The sequence below is a fragment of the Hyperolius riggenbachi genome, chromosome 9 (genome assembly GCF_040937935.1).
Source record: "Hyperolius riggenbachi isolate aHypRig1 chromosome 9, aHypRig1.pri, whole genome shotgun sequence".
Classification (NCBI taxonomy): domain Eukaryota; kingdom Metazoa; phylum Chordata; class Amphibia; order Anura; family Hyperoliidae; genus Hyperolius; species Hyperolius riggenbachi.
This window is the reverse complement of record NC_090654.1, coordinates 264,954,299-264,975,181: the sequence shown is the minus strand read 5'-3', so window position 1 is coordinate 264,975,181 and position 20,883 is coordinate 264,954,299. Positions and strand designations below refer to the sequence as shown.

The following is a 20,883-nucleotide window of genomic DNA, read 5'->3' as shown; positions in this document are numbered from 1 at the left end:
TTGTTTTTGTTTTACCTATGATTCGATTGGCTAACATGGTAGAGAAACTCTTTTGCTACTATAAGGCAGAACTCAGGCACAGATCCTGTGACAGCGGTCACTAGGCTGACAACTTGGATGTGGCAAGCACCCAGGCAGGGGCTTAACTAGGATTCACCGGGCCCCTCTGCAGAATTTCTGATGCTCCCCCCCCCCCCCCAGGGCCGTTTTGGGGGGGCAGCATGAGGGGAGAGCTAGGCCACACATTGGTGGGGAGGGGGGACAGTCCCCCCTCCCCTCTAGCTTAAATCAGTGTCTGTGCAGCGCAGGCAGAAACAACATACCTTCCTTGCGTTCCACCGCGGATGCTTCTCGCTCTAGTGTCTGACACCACTTCCTGTTTATACAGGAAGTAGCGTCAGACTCTAGAAAGAGGAGCATCCGCGGTGGAAGGCAAGGAAGGTATGTGTTCCCGCCCTCCGCTGCACAGACCCTAATTTCAGTTGGAGGGGAGAGCTTTCTCTCCCCTCATGGCTTTCCCCCCTCATGCTGCGACCCCTCCAGCCCCCCAAAACGATCCTGAGAGGGCCCCAGGCACCCCTCCACCCCCCACGGGTGCAGTGGCTACATCCCCTATTGTTACGCCCCTGCACCCAGGTAAGGGAAAAAGGTAGGTGTGTAGGTAGGTGGGTGTGTGTTGCAGACAGCTGATCACTTCTGTAGCAAATTTAGCTAAACTAAGCAGAGTTAAGGTGCTCATACATCTAGCAATTTTACAGTCTGATCAACCATCCGATTCCATAATTTTATTGAATTGGAAAAAAATCAATGCTGCACCAAGCATGCTAGATTCAATTTTGAATGTAACGATCAAGCATGCTGGGAAATCATAGTCAGACGTGGTCTGTCAGGTGCACGGCGGTAACGGCGTCCCAAACTGAGACGACTGATGTTTGCAGCAGACCTTAGCGGCTGTGCATCCCCCCCACCCCCATGCAGTGTGAATTCACACTTGTGTGAAACCAGGCACGTGTGACTTGATGCACCATGTGGTAGCGATAGTGCTGCACATGGTGGTGATTGCGAATGAGGCCGGGAGTCACGCCAGTGGGCCAAGTGAGAATTTACACAGCACAGGCACTGGGGAAGGGGGGGCCAGGCAGGTGACAGAGGCGTTGTCGCTATGCTGCTTCCAGATCGGGAATCGGTCTGCAGTGTATGGGCAGGCAATAGATCTATCTGATCAGATTCTAACAAAGAGAGATCCGTCTGTTGGTCAACCTGTCCATCCAGCACTAGATGTGTGGGCACCATAAAGGCAGTACTCTAACTTCCATCTGTGTGTGACCTGTATGTGAGTGAATGATCTTAGTCTGGATGTCCGCAGTGTGCATTTATTGAAGTATTTATATAGCGCCAACATATTACGTAGTGCTGTACAGAGTGTATAGTCTTGTCACTAACTGTCCCTCTGGTGGTGCTCGCAATCTAGCCCCTACCATAGTCATATGTCTATGTATGTATCGTATAGTGCATGTATCAGTCTAGGGCCAATTTAGGGGGAAACCAATTATCTTATCTGTATGTTTTTGGGATGTGGGAGGAAATCAGAGTGCCCAGAGGAAACCCACACAGACATGGGGAGAACATACAAACTCCTTGCAGATATTGACCTGGCTGGAATTCGAACCGGAGAACCATCGCTACAGGCGAGAGAGCTAACCATTACGACACAGTGCTGCACACGGAAGTACCACAGGTACAGATCTCAATAACTGAGAAACCGAGACACGAAGTGGCAGAAGAAACGTGAAAAACTTTATTAAGCTATGATGTAGAACAAGAAGTCATGTAGCTACAGCGACAACACACTATAAAGCATAATGCACCTAAACAGAGGGAGCGCCCCCTGCAGACCATCAATATAATAAATAGACTCTGATCTGGGTATATTTACAGGGAATAAGGTACAATAAATAAAGCAGGATTCTCAAATCTCCAAATCACCAAAAATATCATCTGATTACTTATGAAAAGGCACCTAAACAGCATCCAGCACCGCGTGATCCACCACTCTCCATCTACAGACAGGAAGTGCCCCATCCCCCACATATAAGAGGGTGCTGATAACTTCCTGACTTTCCCCCTTCCAGATGAAATAGGAAAACAAGTGTGGGATATATGTCAGCCTAATATCTTAGTACGCAACTATGCAAATATCAGGTGTTTGCAATTCTTAAAGTGAATCTGAAGCGAATAAAAAAAAAAAAACCAAAAACAGATACTTACCTAATGAGAGGGAAGGCTCTGGGTCCAATAGAGCCTTCCCATTCCTCTCATGGTCCACTCATTCCAACACTGGCTCCTCCATTCAAATCCCCCACCGTGGGAGTCTTCTGGAGTCAAGTGCTTCCGAAGACGGTTGGCTCTGTACTGCGCATGCGCGAGAATGCTTGCTCAAGCATGCACAATACAGAGCGCCCGTATTTGGGAGCACTCAGGCTCCCAAAGCCTCCAGCAGCTGCAGAGAGCAGTCCCCTACTCATCGTTCAGAGACTGACAGGGCAGCCAGCGCTGGAACGTAGGGACGAAGGCACCTCTCCTTAGGCATGTGTTTTTTTTTTTTTAATTCACTTCAGACTCCCTTTAAAACCGCTTTGTTTTGTGTTTAGTGAGAAGCCGTGATGGCACAGGCATAAGCAAGTTTCATGTCTTTGGAGTTACAGGCCATTTGTTTTCCCCAGCGAAAGTCAGCCAAAGATATACATACTTGTCACAGATGGCAGGGGGGGGGGGGTGGCATACAGTTGAAGCATCTTTCTACTGCACTGTCAAAACCTGAATACGTTATTTCAAGTTTGGGCATTTCACTGTTGAAGATGAGCCCTGCAGTGGGCATCCTTCCAACTTCAACTGACCCACCAACCTGTGATGCTGTCTATGAACTGATAGGTAAGGGACCAGCGAATATCCACAAAAAAAGATAGCCCAGATACTGGGCGTCTGAAGGGAGCATGTTGGGTTTGTTATCACTACTATCCTGACATGCACAAGTTTTCAGCGAAGTGGGTGCTGAAATGTTTGAACAGCGGTCAGAAGGAATGAGTTGAAGCATCCAAAGCCATTTTGGCAATTTTGAAGCTGCACAGGAATTTTTGGCTAGGTTAGTGACAGAGGATCACACCTATCCATATCTATGATCTTGAAACCAAGGAGCAATCAAAGGGATGGCACCACAGTGGGTCCCCACGGTCTAAGAAGTTCCATACTCAGAAATCAACCCAAAAAATTATGGCGTTTGTTTTCTGGGACAAAGGCAGTATTCTGTAGGTGGACTACCTACCTCGGGGCTCTCGTATCACTAGACAGTATCCTGCTAACCTCCCGGACCAGTTGAAGGAGGCAATTAGGACAAAACACCATGGAAAGTGGATCGAAGAGATGCTTTTTTGCAGGACGATGCACCTTCACACATGTCCAACATTGTGCTGCCAAATTGAGCACCCTGCGTTTACAATTGGTCCATCATCCCTTCTACTTACCTAACCTGGCCCCTTTGGACTATTTTCTGTTCCTGATGCGCTTTGAGTCCTATGGGAGAAAAGCGCTCTACAAATGTTATTTGTTGTTGTTGAACTTGAAGAAACACCAGAAACTGCAACATTTTGAGGATATTTCTGATGTCAAACATGCTGCAATCTGCACAGTGCTGGAAAAATTAAGCTAGTCATCTGTTCCTACTGACATATCTGATCCAGTAGCTTCCAATCCATTCCAGAAACATTATCCATGGAAAGGGTGATTAGGCACAGTGTGAAACTATCACGGACGGGTGGAGGTGGAACGGATGGGCATCAGTTACCGCATAGCTTTGTACTGCATCAAAAACGCCACCACTAACAGCTCAATCAAATCTCAATCACAATTCTGCTGAATTCTCATCGATCTAGAGCAGGGTGAGGCAGTACAGCTATCACTACCACCCATCCATTTCCAGTCAGACAGTCATTGATCGGCTGCGGGATTGGGCTGTTATAGGCCCATGTGTGGCCACATCTGGAGTGGATCGGTAATAAGGATGTCCTGATTACCTTCCTGAGGTCATTCCAGTCCTTACCGCTCTCTGCAGATTACAGAAAACTGAACTAATCACTATTCCTACTTCAGAATTCACACTTAGAGATGGCGTCATTTATCACCTCCAGAAAATAGATCTCACTTCTGGTAAAAATGGAGACAGCAGAACAGAACACAATTACTCCCTGCTCTGCATTTATCAGTGACAGAACTGATGTGTAAGAATTACAGATATCGTTCTATCGAATTATATCAAATTGCTTATCATTTCCCGTCTGTTGGTGGGCCCAAGCGGCTGTTTCCGATCAATCGCAACGGTCGATCGTTCAAGAAATTGGATCGCTAAAGGGCGCAATAATTGTGACCCCCGGTCTGGCCATTCTCCTAGAGAAAGAGGATTGTGGGTGCAGAGGTGTAAGGGTGGCAGCAGAGGATTGTGGGTACATAGAGGTGTGAGGGTGATGTCAGAGGATTGTGGGTGCAGAGGTGTAAGGGTGGCAGCAGAGGATTGTGGGTACACAGAGGTGTGAGGGTGGCAGCAGAGGATTGTGAGTACATAGAGGTGTAAGGGTGACAACAGAGGATTGTGGGTACATAGAGGTGTGAGGGTGATGGCAGAGGATTGTGGGTGCAGAGGTGTGAGGGTGACAGCAGAGGATTGTGGGTACACAGAGGTGTAAGGAGGACCGCAGAGGATTGTGGGTACCCAGAGGTGTGAGGAGGACAGCAGAGGATTGTGGGTATACAGAGGTGTGAGGAGGACATCAGAGGTGTGAATGTGACAGCAGAGGATTGTGGGTACACAGGTGTGAGGGTGACAGAAAAGGATTGTGGGCACACAGAGGTAGACCTGTGTGTGACAGTAGAGGATTGTGGGTACACCTGGGAGTGACAGGAGAGGTACACAAAGGTGTGAGGGTGGCAGCAGAGGATTGTGGGTATACAGAGGTGTGAGGGTGACAGAAAATGATTGTGGGTATACAGAGGTGTGAAGATGATGGTGGAGGATTGTGAGCACACAGGTGTAAGGGTAACAGCAGAGGATTGTGGGTACACCTGGGTATGACAGGAGAAGATTGTGGGTACACCCGGTAGTGACAGTACAGGACTGTGGGTATATCTGGGTGTGGCAAAAAAAAGGATTGTGGATAAACAGAGGTGTGAAAGTGACAGCAGAGGATTGTAGGTACACCTAGGTGTGAGGGTGGCAGCGGAGGTTTGTGGGTACACCTAGGTGTGACAGGAGAGGATTGTGAATACAACCTGGGTGTGGCAGGAGAGGATTGTGTGTACACAGAAGTGCACACTGAGCTAGGAAAGGTACACAGTGCTATAACTTTCAGCAGGCCTTTGACATCAGAAGCATGTCACATTTGGATAGATGCCTCTGTTCAGTACCGGCAGTACACCCTTATCAATAGCCGCCATTTCATCAGCTGCTGTAGTAGACGTGGAAGTAGAGAGTCTTGTTGCGGAGCAGAGAGTAGGTATTGTCCAGTTTCAGCAGATACACCCCCTCCCCTGGATACTCATGGCTGCCGGCCTGCACCTCCCGATGGCTGTCTCTGCGGAACACCTGCATGATCTCGCCATATCGGCTGCGTAGCCGGTATATGGACCCGCGCTCCACGTCTCCCTCTCGGCTGTGCCCTGAAACAAAGATAAAGAGACTGAAGCATGGAGGGGGAATCATAACAGGCTATTCGACAGTACAATGAAATTCACAAAACAAATGTTCAGCTGAATATCACATATATACCACACTGAGGGCTGTAACCAATGGCAACCACCATGGAAGAACATTAGATGTGACTCCTCTGAGGACAGTTAGTGTGATTATCTCTATGTACAGAGTTGTATGATGTAATATATAATAAAGAGAATAGACTGTGGTAGGACATTAGATGTGACCCTTCTTAGGGACATTGGTGGTGCGACTGGCTCTGTGTATTCTGTACAGAGCTGTAGAATGTGCAGTATATGATAAAGAACATAGACAGTGGTAGGACATTAGATGGAACTCGCTGAGGGACAGATAGTGGTATGACTGGCTCTATCTACTCTATACAGAGCTGTATAATGTGTAATATACAGTATAATATAGAGCATAGGCTGTGGAAAGACATTAGATGGGGCTCCTCTGAGGGACAGTTAGTGGTGTGACTGGCTCTATGTACTGTATACAGAGCTGTATAAAGTGTAACAGACTATAGAGCAGGGGTCAGGAACCTTTTTTGGCTGAGAGAGCCATAAATGCCACATTTTAAAATGTATTTCCGTGAGAGCCATACAATATGTTTCAAACTGGCACAGTGTGCATGATGCACAGCAGAGGGCTGTCCCTGTTGCTATGGTGATGTGTATACAGTTGATCCGCCAGGCAGTGCGAGTGTCAGACACATCTTCAGCTTCTCTTGGGTTTCAGCAACATCAGCAATTTCCCCCGAGAGCCAGACAGGAGAAATACCGACTAACAGCTTGTACAATTAGCTAGCTGACTTGAGGGTTGATTCACTTTGTAGGATGAGATCCCTGCACTTTGGCCTAATAGGCTGCCTGTCAATTGACAGGCAGCCTATTGGGCCAATAAAAGTGCGTGGGATCTCGTCCTACAGAGTCACTGGACCGGACAGGGTCCAGAGTGGGACAATTGGAGCAGCCGTTCATTTTGGGGTAGTGAGAGTAAGTTAGTAGTGCATGCTACAGCAGTAGCGTGCCTACTCTGAAAATTTTACTTGCGCTGCTTGAGCAGTGTAGCTAAGTGAATCAACCCCTACTGATTTGTCTGTGAGCCAGATGCAGCCATCAAAAGAACCACATCTGGCTCCCGAATCCTAGGTTCCCTACCCCTGCTATAGAGTATAGACTGGTAGGATATTACACATGGCTCCTCTGAGGGACAGTTAGTGGTGTGACTGGCTCTATGTACTGTACTCTGTACAGAGCTGTATAATATGTACTATATAATAGAGATCATAGACTGTGGTAGGACATTAGATGTGGTTCCTCTGAGGGACAGTTGGTGTGACTGGCTCTATGTACTCTGTACAGAGCTGTAGAATGTGTAATATAGAATACAGAGCATAGACTGTGGTAGGATATTACATGTGACTCCTCTGAAGAACTAGTGGTGTGACTGGCTCTATGTACTCTATACAGAGCTGTAGAATGTGTAATAGTAGTCCTACCACAGTAATAGACTGTGGTAGGACATTAGATGTGACTCCTCTGAGGACAGTTAGTGTGATAAGCTCCATGTACAGAGTTGTATGATGTAATATATAATATAGAGCATAGACTATGGAAGAACATTAGATGTGACTCCTCTGAGGACAGTTAGTGTGATAAGCTCCATGTACGGAGTTGTATGATGTAATATACAATATAGAGCATAGACTGTGGTAGGACATTAGATGTGACTCCTCTGTGGTAGGACATTAGATGTGACTCCTCTGAGGACAGTTAGTGTGACTAGCTCTATGTACAGAGTTGTATGATGTAATATATAATATAGAGCATAGACTATGGAAGAACATTAGATGTGACTCCTCTGAGGACAGTTAGTGTGATAAGCTCCATGTACGGAGTTGTATGATGTAATATACAATATAGAGCATAGACTGTGGTAGGACATTAGATGTGACTCCTCTGTGGTAGGACATTAGATGTGACTCCTCTGAGGACAGTTAGTGTGACTAGCTCTATGTACAGAGTTGTATGATGTAATATATAATATAGAGCATAGACTATGGAAGAACATTAGATGTGACTCCTCTGAGGACAGTTAGTGTGATAAGCTCCATGTACGGAGTTGTATGATGTAATATACAATATAGAGCATAGACTGTGGTAGGACATTAGATGTGACTCCTCTGAGGGACAGCTAGTGGTATGACTGGCTCTATGTACTCTGTACAGAGCTATAGAATGTGTAATACAGAATATAGACCATGGACTGTGGTAGGACAATTGATGTGACTCCTCTGAGGCAGTGGCTTAGCAATAGGGGAAGCAGAGGTTGCGACCGAACCAGGGCCCCTAGACCAGGGGGGCCCACCTTCATCCATCTTATTAGCTTTGTATTGGTGCTATGCTGGTAATGAACACCTGTATATGTGCACTGCATAGTGGTAATCAAACTGTTTCCTTACTCTGATTACACCTCTTTGACAATGCAGCTGTCCTTGATATGTTTTGGGGCTCCATTTCAATAGCGTTCTTGGGGCTCCATGTTAATCTCACACTGTAGCCCTAAGCTCCTTAGTTACCCCACTACTCTCAGGGACAGTTAGTGGTGTGACTGGCTCTATGTACTCTGTACAGAGCTGTATATGTAATATAGAATATAGACCACCGGCTGTGGAAGGACATTAGATGTGGCTCCTCTAAGGGACAGCTAGTGGCGTGACTGGCTCTATGTACTCTATACAGAGCTGTATAATGTGTAATATGGACTATAGAGTAGAGACTGTGGTAGGATATTACACATGGCTCCTCTGAGGGACAGTTAGTGGTGTGACTGGCTCTATGTACTGTGTACAGTAATAATCCTGTATATTAGTAAAGAAAGACATTAGACAAGGATGGTGGCGGCGATTGGTTGGCTGTGTAAGTTGCCGAGGTGGCACACTATAATGTAATGCTTATCCGTGTTTTCATCCATTTTTATTGCATTGCAAATACTGTCTCCAGGAAGAGGTCATAAATGAGTTGGCCGTGTGCTGAGCTCTGGATAAAAGCCTCAGTCGGATGTAGCGGAGGGAATGATCACCTCTCCAGAGACAAACAAACCCCGAGATATGAATATTAGGAGCAGACAGAACCACCACGTGTTTTGCCACTCACAGCTGCCTTCATCACTTCACTCCTTCCACTAAGATCAAAACGATATCAGCACACTGGTGTTTGCAAAGCAAACAGCACACTTTATTGTGCTTCAGCTTCCACTGTACAAACCCACAATTGTTTCGGGGGCCACACAGGCCCCTTTATCAAAGCGTGTGGATCCATTACAAGGCTCACTGCTTTATACTAGTAGTCCCTGGTTAATGAACAAGATAGGGACTGTAGGTTCATTCTTAACCACTTGAGGACTGTAAGTTTACACCCCCCCCCCCCCCAAGTGACCAGGCTATTTATTTTTCAATTCAGGCCACTGCAGCTTTAAGGCCTCACTGCAGGGCCGCACAACTCAGCACACAATGACCCCCCCCCCCCCCCTTTTCTGCCCACCAACAGAGATTTCTGTTGGTGGGCTCTGATTGTTCCCCCAATGTTTGTTTTATTTTTTGTAAAAAAAAATTTATTTTTTTAAATAAATCTGCCTATTTTTATTATATTTCTGGTATCCCTCCCTCCACCAACCTATGACAGCGATCGGCTGTCATAGGCACCAGCCTATGAGAGCCGTTCACTCCTGTCTCCTCCAGGGGGAGACAGGGGTCCCCAGTACAGCGCTGCCTCAGATCGCAGTGCTGTACTGTACAAATACACAGCGGTTTTGCCGTCTAACAGTCTCCTAGCCGCGATCACCGGTGGGAGACTGATGATGGAGCGGAGCTCTGTCATTCAAGCAGAGATGCATGTGCATCGGCGCGAGATCTCCGGCAAAACCCCGCCCCAGGACTTCATGCCAATTGGCGTTAGGCGGTCCAGGGGCTGTCGCCGTGGTCTCGCCCATCGGCGTGACGTGGTTGTTATCTAGTTAAAGAAAACGTGTAACAACAAAAAAAAAAAAAAACTCATGATGATGCTCACCTCGGGAGGGGGAAGCCTCTAGATCGTAATGAGGCTTCCCCCGTTCTCTATCCCGGGAATCCAGCGCTGCGGCACCCCCCCGAACAGCGGCGAGGTAAATATTTATCTACCGCGATCCGGCGCAGTAACGACTTTTCGTTTGGGCTAAGGCGGCAATAGCCGAGCCCGACCGTATTCCCTCTACTGCGCAGATGTGAGTCCTTTGCACCTGCGCAGTACAGCGGATCGATCAGGCTCAGCGATTTCTGCCTTAGCCTGAATAAAGAGTTGCTACTGCGCCTGCACTGGATCGCTGTAGGTAAATATTGCCACGCCTGCTCAGTAATTGTCAGGGTTTGTCAAGTAAGTTTCGGGGAAGCGAGCGCTGGATTCTCCCAGGCTGCAAAGGGTTTTCTCCCACATCACCAAAACATACAGATAAGTTCATTGGCTTCCCCCTAAATTGGCCCTAGACTACGATACATGCACTTCATGATAAGTTTGTGTCAGTTGATGTTTGTACAGAGGCTGAGTGGCTTGAAAAAGAGCTATATCAGCTTCAAACAGCGGTCTGTCGCCGCCATAGCCTATATTTTTGACTGCTATGTCATTTTAATGGCAATTTGAAATAAAGCGCTAATCTTTTTAATACTACTTTTTGTGTGGTGCCAGCCTTTTTGCGCAACAGGTTCCTATGGATCTTGTGGATGCTGGGATCTGAGGCTTGGGCACACAGCAGCTCCTCTTTATAGAGGAGTGCTCCTCCAGCTTTCATCTGATTTCAGGGGGATTAGTACACAATTGTGTCTGAACAATAAAGGGGTTGGTGGATTGTCTAATGCCAGGTACACACAATGAAATTTTTGGTCAGATTTAAGGTGGCCATACACAGGTCGATTTGCCATCAGATAGATCCCTCTCTGATCGAATCTGATCAGAGAGGGATCGCATGGGCACGAGGATACAAGCATGAGGTGTTGTGCTTTGGGGCGGAAAAAGCCATGCAGGCCACACGACGCAAACTCCTGTATGGAGAAAAAAAGAGGCCAAAAAACAAACATGGAGTACCCAAGATATAGTTTTCAATTCAAATTGGGGTAAGATTCGGGACAGTTTGTCCCGACATTGGTCGATCTTGAAGGTTGATCCCCAGATAGGACCCATAATTGGTTCACATCCTCAGATGGTTGCTCGGCGAGCGCCGAATTTGAGAGACCAATTGGTCCATCCGGACCTACTGCCGAAATCAAACTGGCTGAGTAGAAGGGTACCGAATGGAATGTATGTATGTGGTGCTTGCACTGTATGTGAGTATGTAGCAGTGGGCGGGACCTTTGGATGAGGATCACCTCAGCAACAAAAAGTATGGAAGATCCACAGCTTTATTAACCTGCTGAGCGGTCTGGACGAGCTCAGCTCGTCCAACACCGCCAGAGGCTGCCGCTCAGGCCCTGCTGGGCCGATTTTCGTGAAATAAAAAGCAGCACACGCAGCCGGCACTTTGCCAGCCGCGTGTGCTGCCTGATCGCCGCCGCTCTGCGGCGAAAGAGGGTCCCCCCAGCCGCCTGAGCCCAGCGTAGCCGGAACAAAAAGTTCCGGCCAGCGCTAAGGGCTGGATCGGAGGCGGCTGACGTCAGGACGTCGGCTGACGTCGATGACGTCACTCCGCTCGTCGCTATGGCGACGATCTAAGCAAAACAAGGAAGGCCGCTCATTGCGGCCTTCCTTGTTTATTCTGGGCGCCGGAGGCGATCGGAAGAACGCCTCCGGAGCGCCCTCTAGTGGGCTTTCATGCAGCCAACTTTCAGTTGGCTGCATGAAATAGTTTTTTTTTTATTTAAAAAAAACCCTCCCGCAGCCACCCTGGCGATTTAATCAGAACGCCAGGGTGGTTAACTGCAATTCAGAATGGGTACTCTATTGCATTGAATGCCCGTGTCCAATGATTTATGTCGGAAGGACAACCAGGAAGTTAGACACGTATATCAGAACACATAAGTAGTATAAAATGTAGAAGAAAACCGAATAGAGAATATAGGAGCTCCCTGGCAGAACATTTCTGTGTGGTACATGATGGGTCGTTGGCCGGCTTCAGATTTAGGGGAATTTATAGACTGACCAATAACAGGAGGGGTGGAGACAGAGAACGGGTACTGCTGCAACAGGAATGCAGGTGGATCTACCTGTTAAATTCACTGTCCCCGAATGGTCTGAATCAAGAATTGGACTATAAAGTCTTTCTGTAAAAGTTTACCTGCTGAAGTCCCCTGCAAGCGGTGAGAAATATGCAGTCTGATCAGGCAAGATCAACAAGCGCAGAGCGCTAGGAGAATGAGAGACATACATACACATATACTGTATATGAAAAACTGCAAGATAGAGTCTCATGGTGTAGCTTCACCTGTTGGTGAAAGTGGTGAAGGAGGTGGCCCCAGCGAGTCTAAATGTATGCAGCTCCTTGTAGCGGTGACAGAGTACTGTAAATGCTTGCTGGCTATGAGACGTTGCTGTGGTTGCCATGGCAGCGGGACTGGCAAAACAGTCGGTAAATACGCATAAATAGGGCATCTCCGCCTCCCCCTTACGTCAAACACTCTGATGAAGTCCGCGGTGGGCGGGCACAACGCGTCAGTGGGCGGGGCCGCAACCTGCAATGTGATCTGAGCGTTTCTGTGACTCATGAGCTCTCAGCCGGAAGGGAATTCCTAGTTAGATTAGCACACCGCTACTCCCCGCTGCGGACGCGCGGCTGGGTTGAGAGGCAGGTGAGCGAAGGAAACACTTACATGGACATCCGGGAATTGTGACCAGAGACTACGTGGTAGGATTGGTGAGATACCGACCGTTTTTTACCAAGCAAAGTGAAGTGGCTTTAGGAATACAGGAATCCTCGCTGAGCTGAGGAATAAGCTCATGTAGCAGACCTGGCTACCTCTGTCTCCCCACTCTGTGGTTATATCGTTCAAGGTACCAGTACCAGTGTGGTTGAGGGGTGTTTGTGGTATGCTGGGTTGTGCTTGAACGGAGAGCTCCACATGTTATTTTAATTGTTTTTAGGATGGAATTGTCTTGTTTATGCAATCGTGAGCACAATAAAGCTTTTTGATATTTTGTGGTATCCCCTGGGTGGTCGCATTTATTTAGTTGATGCAGGGATCGTATGGCTGCCTTTACTGCAAACAGATTGTGAATAGATTTCAGCATGAAACCGATCACAATCTGTGAAGCTGCCGTCCCCTTCTATGGAGAATTGATCGGAAATCAGATTCGACCTGTCAGAAATAATTGATCTGACAGTAAATCTCATCATGTGTACCTAGCATAAGATCTATTGGATACATTGTATAGAGTTTGGAATCCGGTCAGATTCCCTTGCTGACAGTTTTCGAGCTGTGTAGTATTTGCATTTCATTTGCATGCAGGCTGGCCGATCGCTCCACCCCCATCACACAGACTGCCGTATAACTCACAGGGGCTCTCATTCTCCTCTTCTTCCTCATCGTCACTAGAGTCACTGACTTGTATGGTCACAGCCGTACTGGTCACCGGCGTCCAATCAAAATAGATCCCGAACCCAATGTCATAATCTTCCGTGGCAAATTCCCAGCAGAGGCGTTTCCCCTCCGGATGGGTGGGCACCCGCACGGTCATCACCTCCCCTCTCCGCACCGTCAGCATGCCATGCTTCTCGCTGGTCATACGGTTTTTGAACTCTCGTATGTTGGCGCTCGTCCAGGTGGTGGCCGGTCTCAGCGGCGGGGGAGGAGCTGTGAAGGATAAAGAGATAGGAGGCGTCTCCTACATGAAATGGCCAAAGGAGACAACCCCCTCTGCGTTCCCAACTCACCCTTTTACATACAGACACATGAATTATACAGGTCGTGGCTAGTTACATACAGTTTAAAGCAAAACTGAAGATTATTATTATTTTTTTTTTTACAATATAATGAATTGTATGTGTAGTACTGCTAATGAATAAAACATTAGTAGGAGAGAAAAGAGTCATTTTTAATTTTCAATTATAATGCTTTTTTTTTTGGGGGGGGGGGGGTCATTCTGGCATATTTGCAGTTTACAGACTGCACTCTGTATTTTAAACTATAAAACAGTGCAGAGCTAATCACCCTTTCCGGCAGTTTTCTCACAGTTTCTTGGTTGTTTAAGTGCTTCAGAAAATAGGACTGTATACGACCCAAGTTGGGTTAATAGTTCAGAGAAGCTCTTTTGCACAGATAACTGAAGGTTTTTTTTTTTCTTTTTTTTAACTCTTCCTGTACTGGAAACCACATGAGACTATTTTTCTTTGCTACTAATGTTCTATTTCTTCACTGTAATTGTACACATACTATTCATTATCTCAAGTTTATTTTCACTTCAGGTTTACTTTAAAGGACAACCGAGGGGACATGTGACATGATGAGATAGACATGGGTATGTACAGTGCCTAGCACACAAATAACTATGTGTTTTTTTCCTTTCTCTGCCTGAAATAGTTAAATATCAGTTATGTAAGTGACAGTTTCTGTCCTGGTCAGGACCAGGTTGGACTGGGTCAGGCTATAGTTTAAAGAGAAACTCCAACCAAGAATTGAACTTGATCCCAATCAGTAACTGATACCCCCTTTTGCATGAGAAATCTTTTCCTTTTCACAAACAGACCATCAGGGGGCGCTGTATGGCTGATATGGGGGTGAAACCCCTCCCACAAGAAACTCTTGAGTACGTACTCCTGGCAGTTTCCTGTCTGTGAACCATGCTGCATTGTGGGAAATAGCTGTTTACAGCTGTTTCCAACTGCCAAAAAAGCAAGCAGCAGCTGCATCACCTGCCAACAGTAAAAATGTCACCATGTAATAAATGTCAGAATGTAAATAAGGGATTTAAAAGATTTTACAATGGGCAAACACTAACTAAATCATTTATACATAATTATTACATTATTTTCACTGAAGTTCCTCTTTAACCCCCACTGATAAGTAATTACAGCCATAAAACACTTTCCTGTCAGTAAATGGCTTCTGAGAGCAGGACAGAGATAAAAAGGGTCAATAATTCATAGATTTGAGCTCTGGCGCACTTCAGTGAAGGTGTCATTGAGCAGAGACAATGAACAGTAAAAACTTAAAAACTAGATTCAAATGTAAAATAACAGAGTAACCAAGCAGCTCAGGGTGACCCAAACTACTAGGAATGTATAGGGGGATGAAAGGAACCAAAAAGCCCTCCTACTAAAAAAGCAAAGCTTGGTGTAATTGCCTTCTTAAAACAGAAGGAAATTTGCAATAATTCAGTTATAAATGAACATTTGTGGTTACCCACAATGCACACCTACTAAATATGCAAATTATCCCTGTCCGCCCTTGTTAAGCCAAGCAAGCATCCAGAACCGCTGGTTTATAGCAAGCCTATAGCTTTAAGTTTTACACAGCCATATCAAACCCACATGTAGACAGCCTGTTTCGGACTTTTGGTCCTCATCAGTACATGGCAGGGATTGATAAGGCTGTATGAAATAGGGCTTGGTCGAGTACAACAGAGTAACCAAGCAGCTCAGGGTGACCCAAACTACTAGGAATGTATAGGGGGATGAAAGGGATAATTTGCATATTTAGTAGGTGTGCATTGTGGGTAACCACAAATGTTCATTTATAACTGAATTATTGCAAATTTCCTTCTGTTTTAAGAAGGCAATTACACCAAATGTAAAATAAAACTGTTGGATATCTAGAAAAGTAATTTTTGGGAGACTGAGGTTAGATACAATTGTTTTTTCCATCAGTTTATTTTCACCTCGGATGTCCTTTAAGCACTGATTGTGTGTAAGGAGCCCCAGAACCTGTATAACTCAGATGTGTCAGTATGTAAAAGGAATTATTTGGCAACCCTGCACCCCCCTTCCACTCCTTACCTTTCTTATCCATCAGTTCAGGGTCATCTGAGTTCTCCTCCACCTTCACAAGGTCCACCATACCCAAGTGTTCTGATTGGATCATAAGGAGATCTGGGGGCGGCGGATCTGTGGCTGCAGACAACAGAGCTTCCAGCTCCTGATGGGGAGACACAGTGTGAGTATAACCGTTACCAAGTCACAAACCTACCATGGAGAACCCCGGCTAACCAAGTGGTCTTCTACCAATTTAACTAACCAGTGGCTAGCCTTCAGATAATCTGTATGTGCCCCGTGTAATGAGGACTTGCCAGCAATATGTATGGAAAATAGACTGCAGAAGCCTGTAGCATGTTTCCCAATAATAAGCCTCCCCCAAAAATAAGCCCTAGCTGTGTACCCATAGGAAATCGGACTCTATGCCAGTGTACGGGGAGGTGTGCAGTCTCTTACCGCACCTCCCTTGGACGGATCAAAGGGCGCCGACCATGTTAATATACTGGAGCCGTTTACAGGTGAACGGAGGGGGACGCAGCCACAAGGGAGGTGCAGTAAGAGACTGCACACCTCCTACCATCAGATTTTATACCTCAAAATATAATATACATTCCCAAAAATAAGCCCTAGCACTTCTTTTGGAGGTAAAATATAAGACAGTGTCTTACTTTCAGGGAAACACGGTACCAGCCTAACAATAATGGGGGATAAACACCAGAAGTCCAGCAGTGCCTCCTGATAAATCGCCTTGCATAACCCGAGATATAACCTCTCCTCTGAGTGCTTCTGAAATCGTGGAAGTCTGCAATTTTGACCGCAATTGCCAAAGTAATGGTGATATGGCTCTGCGGCCACTGAAGTGATAGTTCTGGGATCCCACCCAAAATGCTACGTGCCCCAATCTCAACGCTGCAATTAGGACCACCCCCATAGGGTTCCACTGTTGCGGCACTTTGCCTATCGCTGGCGATCAGCCATCGTTGCAAAAGGCTGCAGGTGGCTCCCTGGCCTTAGTCACCCTGAGATAAGAGGGACATGGAGGCTGCCCAATGTATTTCCTTTTGAACAATAAACAGTTGTCTGGCTGATCCTCACTGACTGCATGATTGTTCCCCTCGAGTGGTCTGGCAAAAACTCCACAAGACCTCTGAAGGCGTCCTTTGGTATTGGGCATCAACATGTTAGCAGCAGATCCTGTAGGTCTTCTTAAAGGACAACTGAAGTGAGAAGAATATGGAGCCTGCCATATTGATTTCCTTTTAGGCCTCTTGCACACTGCAAGAGATTCAGATTCCGCTTTTTAATCGGTTTTTACTTCCGATTCAGATTTGCAGTTTGCTCCCTGCACACTGCAAATTGGAATCTGAATCGGATGTAAAAACGGATTAAAAAGCGGAATCTGAATCGGAATCGCTTGCAGTGTGCAAGAGGCCTTAAACAATACCAGTTGCCTGGCTTCCTGTTATTCTATTTGGCAGCAGTAATGTCTGAAACAAGCATGCAGCTAATATTGTCAGATCTGACAATAATGTCAGAAACGACTGCTCTCCTGCATGCTTGTTCAAGGTCTGTGGCTAAAAGTATTAGAGGCAGAGGATCAGCAGGACTGCCAGGCAACTGGTATTGCTTAAAAGGAGACAAATATGACAGCCACCATACCCCTCAAACTATATGGCCACTTTAAGTGGTTATTGCTGTCTGTGTCCCTCCTGGGTAGAATTACCCCTCACATCCTCTTCCTGGTATTTGCACGGTAAAACGGCTAATGAGGCAGCCAAGGATTAGAACTCCACGCCAGATTCTGGTGCAGAATACATTATGGACAAATGAAGGGAGAGGGATATGGAGGCTGCCATATTTATTTCCTTTTAAATAATACCAGTTGCCTGGCAGCCCTGCTGATCTTCTGCCTTTAATACTTTTAGCCATAGACCCTGAACAAGCAATGCAGCAGATCATGCGTTTGACATTTGCATGCTAGTTTCTGGTGTTATTCAGACACTACTGCAGCCAAATAGATCAGCCGGGTTGCCAGGCAACTGATACTGTTTAAAAGGAAATAAATATGGCAGCCACCATAGTCTTACTTCAGCCTTTCAGTTTACTCAGCTAATAATGTAATCCCAACACAGACCACTGGATGGGCCATGTAGGCTACCATAAATCTCCTAGTGCCTGAGCCTCCAGTGTGGGAATGGAGCCTCTAATCTCACAAGACACCAGGACTCTCCTGATCAGAAGAGGATGTCAGTTTCAGGACTGCCAATGCACTCAGTCTCCCTGCCCTGATATCCGTTTACTGCTGGGATACACAGAGCCTGCACCATTTCCACTCCCCCGAGGTACACAGAGTCTTCCCCAGGAACAGTACAGTCACTCTGCATAGCAGGAAGCACAGCCTGCACTACTTCCATTCCCCCGAGGTACACAGACAGACTTTCCCGAGAACAGTACAGTCACTGTGCAACACTGAATAGCAGGAAGCAGAGGATGCACTATGTCCACTCCCCGAGGTACACAAACAGACTTCCTCAGGAACAGTACAGTCACTGTGCAACACCGAATAGCAGGAAGCAGAGCTTGTACTATGTCCACTCCCCCGAGGTACACAAACAGACTTCCTCAGGAACAGTACAGTCACTGTGCAACATTGAATAGCAGGAAGCAGAGGATGCACTACTTCCACTCCCCTAAGGTACACAGACAGACTTCCTCAGGAACAGTACAGTCACAGTGCAACACCGAATAGCAGGAAGCAGAGTCTGCACGATGTCCACTCCCCCGAGGTACACAGAAATTACCCCAGAAACAGTACAGTCGCTGTGCTACACTGAATAGCAGGAAGCCGAGGATGCACTACTTCCACTCCCTCAAGGTACACAGACATACTTCCCCAGGAACAGTACAGTCACTGCACAACACTGAATAGCAGAAAGCAGAGCTTGCATGCATAATCAGACAGTCTACAAGCCCCCCATGTAAACAGAACTACACAAACAGGAACATAAATGCAACACACATTTCCAAGGCAATGGTCACATTCACACATAGATGTCCTTTACTGGGCCAGTATGGAGAAAAAGAGAACCTATCTACAAGGAGAAGCCACAGACTGCTCTCACCTTATCCAGGGAGGTCTTGCTGGGCTCCACAGATTCCTTTTCCTTCTCTGCATCAGGGCTTTGTGTGGGGGGATCTGGGGAGGGGACTTCTGTGTCTGAGGATGTCCTGTGAGGGAGAAAGAATAACCCCACCATTACTTCTATTTCTCCTGGTCACAGTGTAGTGCAGTGGTCCTCAAACTAAGGCCCGCGGCCCAAATGTGGCCCAGAGGCATTTTACCGGCCCCACACACACAAAATGTATTATAGATCCGGTCAACTACACCTTTAATTATTGGTGATCTGCATATTGAATGAAGCCAGAAAGCAGTAATTTGCTGGTTTCCAATCAAATTCCACATCAGATGTCACTGTGGTCCAATTGGACTGCAGGTTGTCACCTGAGTATGCTTCAATGTCTGGCCCGCAACGACCTCTTCAACATTTCAAGTATACTCCGGCCCCCCAGCAATCTGAAGTATGTTGACCAGGCCCTCGACCCAAAACGTTTGGGGACCCCTGGTGTAGCCAAAACATTTTGAAAACAGATTTAACTGTACTCCTCTTCTGTTCTACGAGACATTTCATCACTCTACCGAGTAGCTTCCTCCCTTCTGAGGATAATCTACTTACTTCTAGCGTAATCATAATATTACATCTGTAGCAGCCTGTATGTGGAAGAGGAGGAGAGAGGCCAGGACCACTTAGGGGAGGGAATCCGGTCAGCTGGTCTTCCCATAGGAAGGGGTACTCTGTGGGACTGAGCTCTGTGGGATGGGACTGTTTGATCAGGTTTGTCTAAACATTTAGGGAACAGAACGCACCCTCATCCAGACATTTATACAATCCCATAAGCATCATAGAGTCAGTCTGTAGACTATGGCAGTTGGAAGTGGACTATCTGTATTCCTGCTGAAGAAGCTGCTCAGTATGAGCGATGAAATGTCTTCTACTGAGGGTAGGGAACTCAGACCTTACTAGCGCCAACACTGCACAGCTTGGGTTTACTGATTCATGGGGAATTAAACTTCAGCTGTTGTGAACCATTTCTGCTTTCATCTAAGGAATATTGCAAAAATTAAAGGGGCACTATGGCAAAAAATTGTAAAATTTGAAATATGTGCAAACGTAGACAAATAAGAAGTACATTTTTTTCCAGAGTAAAATAAGCCATAAATTACTTTTCTCCTATGTTTCTGTCACTTACAGTAGGTAGAATACCTACTGTAGTAGAATACCTAACAGTAGTAGAAATCTGACAGAAGCGACAGGTTTTGGACTAGACTATCTCTTCATAGGGGATTCTCAGCAAGGCTTTTATTCTTTATAAAGATACTAGCTGATTGTCCGGCGTTGCCCGGGTATGTATTTGGCTGGTGTTGGCTCCGCCTACTATTTCTAACCCTAACACACAATTACTCACTGACCAAGTTTGTGAGCTTTGCGGTCTTTGGTATCAATAATCAAATGAAACAAATCTGATTGTGTGTGTGTGTGTGTGTGTGTGGCTCCACCTCCTTTTCTGAATTTGAACCCCAGTCACCCAATAACCAACTGTACCAGGTTTGAGGCCTGTGCCATTAACAGTTCAAGAATGGTAGCAATTAAATATTCCCCTTGAAAAGCAACAGGTGAAGTTTGATTCACTTTTGTAGGCTCCACCCACTTTTCTGAATATTAATCCCAGTCACCCAGTGACCAACTGTGCAAAGTTAAAAAACCCTGCCATTAACAGAATGGCTGCAGTGTACATTTTTTCCCAGTGAAATTTGTATTTGTCTCCACCCACTGATGACCCGGCGTTGCCCGGGTATGTATTTGATTGGTGTTGGCTCCGCCCACTTTCTAACCCTAACACACAAACACTCAATGACCAAGTTTGTGAGCTTTGGAGTCCTTGGCATCAATAATTTGTATATTCCCATAGAAATTAAACATATCAGATAGGCGGTTTGTGGCTCCACCCCTCTCCAGCATTTGAACCCCAGTCACCCAATGACCAACTGTAGCAGGTTTGAGGCATCTGCTATTAACAGTGTAAAAATGGCAGTAATTTAAATATTCCACTTGAAAATCAACAGGTGAATTTTGATTGGCTATTATAGG

General features: G+C 46.3%; 1 protein-coding gene across 2 annotated transcripts in view; it reads right to left on the bottom strand.

The window, feature by feature from the left end:
* Positions 1-1,775: 1,775 nt before the first annotated feature.
* TMED8 (transmembrane p24 trafficking protein family member 8) overlaps positions 1,776-20,883 on the bottom strand; it is a 32,985-nt gene continuing 13,877 nt past the window's right edge. For both annotated transcript variants that reach the window (XM_068254476.1, XM_068254477.1), the window contains exons 3-6: positions 18,799-18,904; positions 15,701-15,839; positions 13,263-13,559; positions 1,776-5,706 (exon numbers count right to left, since the gene is read on the bottom strand). In XM_068254476.1, coding sequence (XP_068110577.1) covers positions 5,489-5,706; positions 13,263-13,559; positions 15,701-15,839; positions 18,799-18,904 — 760 coding nt within the window. In that variant the 3' untranslated portion in view covers positions 1,776-5,488. The remainder of the gene's footprint in view (positions 5,707-13,262; positions 13,560-15,700; positions 15,840-18,798; positions 18,905-20,883) is intronic.